This window comes from Lacerta agilis, chromosome 2 (genome assembly GCF_009819535.1).
Source record: "Lacerta agilis isolate rLacAgi1 chromosome 2, rLacAgi1.pri, whole genome shotgun sequence".
Classification (NCBI taxonomy): domain Eukaryota; kingdom Metazoa; phylum Chordata; class Lepidosauria; order Squamata; family Lacertidae; genus Lacerta; species Lacerta agilis.
Window position 1 is genome coordinate 31,004,207 of NC_046313.1, and position 10,384 is coordinate 31,014,590.

General features: G+C 42.9%; 1 protein-coding gene across 2 annotated transcripts in view; it reads right to left on the reverse strand.

The window, feature by feature from the left end:
* The window catches only part of HID1 (HID1 domain containing), a 46,231-nt gene extending 36,241 nt beyond the window's left edge, over positions 1-9,990 (reverse strand). For both annotated transcript variants that reach the window (XM_033139266.1, XM_033139265.1), the window contains exon 1: positions 9,701-9,990. In XM_033139266.1, the coding sequence (XP_032995157.1) occupies positions 9,701-9,766 (66 nt within the window). In that variant the 5' untranslated portion in view covers positions 9,767-9,990. The remainder of the gene's footprint in view (positions 1-9,700) is intronic.
* Positions 9,991-10,384: the final 394 nt, after the last annotated feature.

Consider the following 10,384-nt stretch of genomic DNA (forward strand, 5'->3'; position numbering starts at 1 on the left):
GGCAGATGAAATAAATGAGATCCGAGAACACGCTTATGATGCCCCAAAATATAAGGACAAACAGTGGGAAACAAATAAGTTTAAGAGAATGCAACAGCCCACAAAGTTTACCACAGAAACTGCCAAGAAAATTTTTCCCGCCAATGCAAATGTTCCCCATAACACGCCTATGACAACGGGGGGGACTGAGGGAAAAGTAAATAAATATAGTGAGGGTAAAAGGCCTGAATTAATCTGTTGGCAATGTGGGAAAAAAGGCCATAGACAACTGGACTGTAGAACTGAAATCAGAACTAGGAGTGCAAATACTATCCCTCAGAAGCAGACATATTGTGTCCAAACTGTGGAGACAGAGCCAACTGCCAACATGGTTGCCACGACAACCGAGGCCCAGTCAGAGGCTGATGAGTTACCAGTGGCCCAAGTTGTGAGGTGCTATATAATTCAACAAGATGACATGTTATTACACAAAACAGGAGAAGAAATTTGGGTGAATGGTAAACCATATAAAGGCTTAAAAGACACAGGGTCTCAGATTAGTATTGTACATCCTGATTTGTTAAAGCCAGAAGACTTTATTAAAGGCAAAACAATCAGTTTAAAAGGAATATCAAAACAGCCAGAAATCTTGCCAGTCGCATTAGTTAATCTGACATATAAACAATGGTCTGGAAAATGGCAAGTAGCAGTTTCACCAGAAATCCCAGCTCCAATGTTAATCGGGTGGGATTTACTTGACCATGTACAGAGTGCATTTGTAATAACTAGGGCACAAAAACTGCGACAGTTACCTCAGGAGGAAAGGCCTGATACAATGGCTGAACTGACACAAGATACAAGTATAATGCCAGTTACAAATAGTCAAGCAGCTAGTTTTGCAGCCAAGCAGAAACTAGATACAGATTTACAGAAATATTTTCAAGCCACAGCCGTGAATACAGTATTAACCCCTGAAAGCCCGGAGCGGTTTATAGTCAACAATGGGTTGCTATACAGGGAGATTCTTTTAAAGCCTAATAGAGGGGGTAATGAGATCCACAGGCAACTGATAGTACCTACTGAATTCAGAACCAAGATAATACAACATGCACATGGCAGTATCTTTGGAGGTCACTTGGGAATCACCAGAACCAAACAAAGGGTGTCCCAAAATTTCTTTTGGCCTGGGATGGGCAAGCAAATAAAGTTATTTTGTCGAACGTGCCATACTTGCCAATTACAAGGACATGGGCAAGATAAAACAAAAGCACATGAGAGATCTTTTGAGCCAGGACAAGATATTTTAGTAATCAGACCAGTAAACAGTGACCAGTTACTACTGACATGGGAAGGTCCTTGTAAGATCAATTCAAAAATGAATGATATAAACAATATAATTCAGCATGGTGAAGGGAGGCGGGTCATGCATAAGGATATGATAAACCCAACCCAGTCACTAAACCATGAACCCAATCTAGACTACAGTAGTCACGTTGTTAAAAAAGCCTGTGATATTGGTAAAGGAGTGTCTACCTGCAATATGACCAGTGACCTATCTGTGAGATCAGTTAAAACAACTAGTCATAGTTACGATAAACCATTCATCAGTTGGAAAGATAGAAAGAAAGACGGACTGGAAGTTATAGCTGGCATGGGGGCCTATCGACTTTCTATGAAAGTGAAAGTGTTTCCTACACTAGAGATTGTGTGGTGGGAGGATGGGTACACTACTGCTCATGCAACACAAATAAATGTCCAAAATGAATGTGGTTACACAGCATCAACAGGGCTACCACGTCAAAGGCATACAAAAGTAGTCTTAAAATTGCTCGAAGTGGGAACTAATAAATCACTACAGACCAAAGATGAACTGACAACAAGGGAGATTGCTATGAGCAATAAGCAATCAGAGCTTGTTAGCCTACTTTCATTAAGAGATCACGCTTGCCTAGAGAGCTTCAGCAAGCTGACTAAAACAGAAGATATCCACAAACTTCTGCAAATAGTTCCCAGTGCATTTAAAAGCCAGACAACCAGCGTTTATGCAGCTTATGATGACCTGGAGATGTGTGTACAAGTCTGCGAGCTTAAACATTTAACAGAGAACCTGAAGGAGGGAGAGGTTGAACTAAGAGAGCTTTTGGCCCTGAGAAACAAGGACTCTACCCAGCTTGGGATCCACAATCGTTACAGACGCCTCGAGTGCAGGGATCGGCATGGGACTGTGTCATCTGGCCGAGGAAGACAGCTTACATCCCATCACGTATGGCAGAGAAAAGACTGGTGCCCAGAGAAAGATACTTCTTGCGACGGTTAAGGACGAGAAGGAGCGTGAAAGGATCCTAAACATCATCGCAGACGCCTTATAATGAAGACCCAAAGACAAAGGTTAATGGACAGTTACGGCTTTTCTTGCAATAAAAGCCTAACGCTGCATGAACTATTGTATATAATGTGAAAAGCCCAAATATTATGCCAGTATGATATGTGGAGTTAAGGTTAGTAAGCATAGAAAATGTTTATTTATGTTAATGTTTACAAATGTTGTTTGTATCAGAGGGATACTTTGGCTAGTAACTCCTCTGATACAAACCTAAAAAGGAGGGAGGTATGTGGAGAACTAGCCTCATGCCAGGTAGGGGTTAAATGTTCTGACAGTTAGAACCCTCAGGGGCGGGCTTAGCCTGGGTATAAAACACCCCTCCCAGTGGGCAGACAGTTAGTTGGAGTGAGAGTTGAAGTGTGGGCAGGAGGAGTTAAGTGCGGGGAGTTGAAGTGTGAGTCAAGAGATAGAGCTGGGAGTTTAGAGTCTTAGGTGGATGTTAGCAGAGAGGATAAAGAGATTGTGAAACGCATTGTTATTGCTATTTAGTTAACATTTAGAGGTATTAGGCCGGTAACATTTTAGAGGTATTAGGCCGGTATAGGACAACTGTTATAAGCTTATTGAACAACCGTTATTTTATCAGCAACCACAAGCTTTGTACGCAATAAACATCTTTTTAGTTCACAATATCCTCGTCTGTGGTGAATGAAGTAAGCAGGATCCAGCTAGTAGTCTGAAGGGCTGCTGCTGGGAACTGTTTGTCGTTGGTGCAGCACTCATAGACCGTAAAACGTCCGGGGGTGGGCTGTACAGGGCGAAGGGCCCGCGACAGATGTGTCCCTAAAACACAAAGACCAGAAAGCTGAAGAAGGTAAGCAAAGCATAAACTGGTAGAGCAGGTTTGTTCTGTAGTGGTTATATATTCCCATGAGATACTAATGTCAACTACTGTACCTCCCTGTCACCATCCTTCACATCCATAAAATGAGCCCCTTTGCATTCTCTAAAAGTAGGCACTTAATCACAGGTGATTGCCTTAATGCAGAAATTATTTGCATGTTAACCAATGGGCAACAAAGCAAGTCTGCATTCAGCTCCTTCTCAGTGAGGAAAAAGGAAAACAGAGTGAACAATCAGAAATAAATTCAGCAGGAAAGCATATTCATGGCACTGAACTACTGAGAATCAGGAATTTTAGTGGATTGTGTGCACAGGTGTAAAATGCATTTACACTGACATTCAGAATGATATAACCGAGTATTTAGGTAAAGAAGTGGCCCCTGACTCGATCAGAGTAACAACTACCCAGAATAAATAGGATTGGTATAAATGAGATGCAGTGTATTATGCAACTCAATTACATCCATTACCTTGACAAATATTCAGGTCACCACACTCTTTTCAACATGGCCCTGGGACAAACTAATGAGCAAATCACCCACAATGCAGATGGATTAAAAATGTGACTTGATGCATTATGCTGGATATGAAAAGGCAAGAAGAATGCAAAACTTACTGGAAGGAATATCAAATATAGTGTATTAGAATAGCAGACACAGCACTCATCAAATAAGTGTCAGCCTTGCCTCTTCCCTAAGCTCCACCCCCTCACAGTATCCTCTCCCACACCCTTAAGATGATGTCTGTCTCACACCCTACAAAATCCCCTTCTCAACTCCCAGAACAGCCACTTTGTATGTAAGGGTGGCCATTTTGTGTATGCACCCCAAGCAGTATTTTCAAGGTAGGTAGTGATCTATCCATGTTGGATTGGGGGATATACGAGCACTGGCCCCTTGTCATTAGCCGATATACTTTCCAGCCATGAAATTGTGTTAAGATGAACCCCCCCCCCCAAAAAAAAAATACCTCTGCAAGCTTATCTAGCCAGATGGTCATGAGGAAGCCAGAGAAGGAAGTACAGTACTATATGCTCTCAAGGCAATGATTCACCAGGGACTCTGCTGAGAAGGTTGTGCACTGGAAGAGTGTTTATTTACATGAGGAGGGTGGGGAGAATTCAGTGCTGTTCACCCATTTACCCCACCACATAATATTAATTTCCTTTTATTTTCCCCTCCCCCACTAAGAACCACGAAAATGTAAGGATCTCTGTAGTATATTAAAAAAAAACCATATTGAATATTACATTTGTAAATAATGTAAAATAAAAGTATAGAACATAAATTTTAAAAAAACCAGTTTGATTCTAGATCTACCCTCTGTTTCACTGGAATGCAGTATTTCCGGAAATACTGGATATCGTTCAGGGAATTAGGCAGAATGTCCTGGTCAGATGACTGCCAAGGGAAGGGGCCACTTCAGCAGAAAAGGCAGGTGTTCTACCTTACACTGAATAGTCTCCTGGCTGAAAAAAACAGCAAGTTTTTGCATTACAGAATCTTTCCCCAGACATAAATATTTGGACTATTCGTTATAGTAAACTGTTTCAACTATACTTCTTCAAATATCTTGAGTATGTTTGATCCAAAACTCTTTGTACAAAGCATGGAACAAGTTGGGGGCAGGGGAGAACATACTTGAGAACTATGCTTTTAGGTCACCTCCAAAATAAGCAGAGCCCAACAAAATTACCTTAAGCTGCTACCAGACTGATGTTCAGCTGTGCCATCCTTGATATGCCAAAAAGTTTCTACCACTTCCATTAGAATTAAAATGTATCTTGAAATAAAAAGGCATTGCAGACAAAGATATCTGAGCACAACATAACCACTTGCTATGGACATGCTGTGATATGTCTGCAAGCCTAAGAGGACCAAGGGTATTATAAGTGAGCTCATTATCAAAAGTAACTATTACCAGTGATGCATTTATGGCAAGGGGGTGGGTATGAAACCTACCATCATCACCCCCACTACAAATGTAGCCAAGGAGCACTGCTCTTATCATGCACCAGAAAATCAACAGCTACAATCATTTGATCTCACATCTCCATAAGTGAAATTCTAATGGGAGATATAGGAAACACAATTATCTTACAGTGTAATGCTTTAAATATCTATTTGTAAGTAAGACCCATTGAGTAAGGCAGGCCCACTGAGTTCAAGGGAACTTACATCCAAGTAATCAGGTACATGATTGCCACCTTAGTTGAATATTTGAGGAAAGGGGTTAGAGCCAGGAAACATAGCCGTAGTTTAAAGTACAGTGGTACCTCTGGTTGAGTACTTAATTCGTTCTGGAGGTCCGTTCTTAACCTGAAACTGTTCTTAACATGTAGCACCACTTTAGCTAATGGGACCTCCTGCTGCCGCTGTGCCGCCACAGCACAATTTCTGTTCTTATCCTGAAGCAAAGTTCTTAACCTGAAGCATTATTTCTGGGTTAGTGGAGTCTGTAACCTGAAGCATATGTAACCCGAGGTACCACTGTAATTGCTATAAAATAAAGCAAGAGATTTAATCTAGCCCCTCCAGACATAATCCACCCCAGACCTAAAGAAAATGAATGTGTGTATCAAGTGGTGTGTTGTGCATTTTAGTTCTGTCTTAACAGCTTTGCTTTAACTTGAGAGAAAGGAGCTACTTAAATTCCAGTGGACCTGATAATTTCCAGAGAATCAACAGCTCTGCACAAGATTCCTGAGGAAACAGGATACATCTGCAGAAACAAGAGAATAGTGCTACCCTTTGAAACAGGAAAAGGCAATAACGCACTCTTCCAAATCAGCATTAGCTAGATTTTCAAATAATGGTACCTTAATAAAGATAGTGCAATGCAAAATTTTGGACTTATATGGGAAATCTGGGTTCAAATCCTTGCTGAAGTTGGTGGTCTTGATAAAATCACTGTCTCCTAGCCTACTTATAAGTTTGGTGCAATAATAATATGCTTTGTAACCGCCAAGAGCCCTTTATGAGGGGTAACAACCTAGAGCTGTATAAAAAGGAAAGGAGATCCTATGCATACACCTGCAAGGTAAGACAGGTATACAAATTAGCCAGCTGAATTGTACTTAATGTTGTCAAGCAAGAAAGCCTAGTTTGACCGTAGCTGCCCAAGTAATTTTTGCTTCTTGTGTCTAAGGCCAGTTGCCTTGCTGAGTTCAAATGCCTAAAATTAATGCCTCTCTATTTGCTAATCCTACCCATCAGTAAAGGAGACCATTGGAAGAAGGAAGGCATGCAATAAAAAAAATCTGTTATCATTTTCTCTGGAGAAAGTATTCCAATTGCAATATAAAAAAACAAACCACCAACACTGACAGAATGCAATGGCAGGCAGCGTATTTTCACCAAAGGGACTATGGAAAAGATAGCACTGCTTATTTGCAATTTGTACACATTACATTAACATAGTAAACACCAGTCCCCAGGTTACAGATGCACATAGCCTTTCATACTTGGTCACTTTTCAGGCTTTTTGAAAATTATCTAATTAGAATTAGAAAACACAGACAACAGAAACCACCCATGTGCACTAAGTCCAGTGCAGCTTGACATTCACAAAAAGAAATTTGAAATAGTATTAGGTTACACAAGGATGTGTTTTGTGTATATATAGTCTTTATGATCATTTTTTGTCAGTCTGTACAACAGTATGACCGGAGCATTTATGGCATAGTTTTCATTTTGACAAAACAGTCAAAAACAACAGCATCAAAATTCAATTCACCTATCCCTGACTGATATGAAGGATCTACTTTTTTCTTATAATGATGTAATAAACAGCAGCACCAAAATGCTACATACAGAATATGGCTGATAAGGCAGTGCTATATCTTACACAGATATTTTGGTGACAAGCTACAAGAAGGCCTAGTCATACATACTGCACCTGCAGGTACTGTAGTGCCTTTCTCAAGTATGTAAATATGGGTGTTCCATCTCCTCCACCCGCCTTTCCTCATGGCACAATCTTCCCAGTACTGCTATAGAGGCTTTAAACAAACCAAGCTGGGAACACCAACCGTTCACTTTTATCAAAGGAATGAACTTGTAAAGTCAGCAACCCCCCCCCCAAAAAAAGACTCCTATTTCCTTGCTGTGTACTAGCACTATGCTTGGACTGTGAAACCCAATGAGACTTTTTTATACTTATGGTTGTAAGACACATTGAATTTAATCAAGCTTATTTCTAAGTGTAGATGTCAAAAATTGCAAATGTTATAATAATAATAATAATTTTTAGTTTGTATACCGCCTTTCTATCTTACGATACTCAAGGCGGTTTATATAGTCTATTTATACATATGCATGAGTTATCAATTTTTCCTTTACCCAATTGAAGGACATAATGCAGAACACCACATTAGCACTAAAAGAAAAAAGTACATAATATTTTATTAAACCTAAAATGTTGATTTATATTTTCCCATTATCTTTTTTTCCAAATATTTGTCCCAACCTCAAGTTGGCTTACGGATTTTACAAATCTAATTATTATCTAGTGATGGGACAAGGAATGTGGGACTAGGCACAAGAAAGCCTAGTCATGCATATTGCACCTGCAGGTACAAATCAAAATATTTGGTGATGGGACAAGGAATGTGGGACTCTCAGGATCCCTAACGGGTGCCCTTATTAGCATTCTTTTCTCCTTTGTTGGTACCTATAGAAAAGGAACCAACAGAAAAGAAAGTTAACTTTTTCCTCATATCATGAGATCTGAACATATAATGCCTGACTCTGAAGGTCTACAGTATTTGTCCCTCCTTTCATCATAAACACCATACAGCAAAAATGTCGCCATGATTCTGCTGCAAGCAGGCCTTCCACTGCCACATTGCAGCAAATCAAAATAAGTCTGGAAAATCCATGTCACCAGAGCTTCAAAATATCTCTTACTTTTACATATCTGCAGGTCCAAGTACTAGGATACTTACACTGACAATCCTAAGCAGCATTGTTATATGCCAACTAAGGGAGGTACTGTTGTTTTTTACAGCCTCTCTGCATTCTCACACTGTACCTGTCTCTAACCATGGTTACTAGAGTCCTATGCTTTTTTTTTGCTTTTTTTTTGCTGGAGATGGCAAAAATTCACCAGCTGTTGCATTTTGGCCACTATGCAACAAGCAGGGTAAAGAGAAGAATTTTGCTGAATATATTTGTTGAGAATCTTCCTCTAGCTGTAACTTTCACCCTTCCAGTACAAATAAAAGGTCTCAAGGCCCTTCCTGTCTCCTGTCAATAAGCACCACCTCACGCAGCCCAACCTGTCTCTGGTTCGTGCGATGTTTCTAAAGTTGCGACAGCTGCTGCACTTTCCAGTACTCACTCAACTATTTGCCTGCAGGCTACCAGTTCATTACCTCTTCTCTCCATAACAACATTTTTTGTACCCATGCACCTGACTTAAAATTTAAGGGCAAGCAAAGAAAAGGCATAACCCGATTAGCCGAACACCATATGCTGTGTAACCACTAATTCCCCAAGCTTCCCCTGAAAGGGTAAAAGAAAGTTACGCATCAAGGATGTGTGTATCCAAATGATTTGATTCAGTTACCCCATGCTATGAAATAGATGCATATAGGTCAACAAAACAATTCAGCATTTTGCAAACAGGCACAGCCTTGAGCCTCGGTCCTAATCATGCTCATTTTTTACTCCAATTGTGATTACTTTACCACATACTGTGATTGGGGAGAGCATCTACCATCTGGCCTGACCACATCTGCACCCTTCCAACTTTCTCCTATGCATCCTACACTTCTCCTCAGGCCTTCTGCTCCAGTGAGGCCTTCTCTGACTGTTAGGCCCAAATCCTTGAGGCAGCCCACCACTGTCAGCCTCTGTTCAAGAACATATGGAGCTGTGGGCACCACAGGTTTTACTTGGCTGCCTTGCGTATGTGAGAGGCCAAGTTTAATCCTGTGAGTTGTGGAGATAACACACCGATAAGAAAGGGGGGCAATACAAATAAAGGCATGGCAGCAAGCAAATGGTTTGCAGCACAGCAATGTCTGTGAAGATAAATTGACTTAAGACCCACTTTGCAGAGGGCTGGCAAACCCAGCACTTTTTAGGTGCCTGTATGCATCTCACAAGGTCCATTCCCACCTAGATCTCCAGGATGGTGGGGTAAACCCAGACTCGCTTGTCAACGCCCCCCAGAGGGAGAAAGGGGGGGGTGGATCTTCCAACGTCAGAACCTCTTAGATCCTCTGTCAAACCCCAGCCCCACGGCTTCTCCTTGGATCAATGTCCCTGCCCAGGAAGAAGACCCTTTGGCCATCAAAACCCCATCCCCCCAACCAACCAACCACCTCGAAAGGCCTTTCCTTCAAGCCCCCTGCACGCCTCTCCTCCTCGACTGCCTGAGGAGTGAGCCAGCCTCGCAGCCGATGCCTTTGATTTAAGGGGTGCTTCTCTCGCTCGCAGGCCGGTGCTGCTCAGGTGCGCTTCCACCACCACCACCCCCCGCGCGCCTCACCTGAGTCTTGGTGGTGAGCTGGATCACCGCCTTCCTGAAGTTGAGCTTGGAGTCGGCGTTGCCCATCCTCCCGCGCCCGGATCCGGGTCCGCTACCTGCTCACTCCCTGCGGCGGGCCAGAGCAAGCCGCCGCCTCCTCCTCCTCCTCCTCCCTCGTCGCTCGTCACCGCTAACAGCCCTCCTCTCCTTCTCCACCTCTTCCTCTCCTCGGCGCTGCGGGCTCCATCCCGGCGGCTTCGCTCACCTGCTTCCCTGGCGGCGGCGGAGGCTGCTACTCTATCCCTCCCTCCCTCCCTCCCTCCCTGTCAAAGGGAGCAGCGCAGCAGCTGATGCTGTTGCTGGTCCTGATCCCGCCTTCCCTCGTCAGAGAGAGGCGGCTCCTCCTCGCGCCTCCCTCCGTCTCTGGCAGCAGCCGCCCCTTTCCCTGAACGGGAAAAGCCACGCTAAGCCCGCCTCCCTCTCTTCTATCAGCATCGCCTCTCTGGTCCTTAGGCACACGCGCATCATGCATCCCTCCATCTTCTCCATGGGCAAAAAGGCCTTTCTGCTCAGTTGTGGTGGTGACGCCTTCTTCGCACGGCTCCACACTAAAAACATAACCTCTCGGTTTTTCTCCAATTCTGCCTGAAGCGCAGACCTCTCCCGAGCTCCTTCGCCCCGCCTGCTTCTCATTGCTGCCTCCAC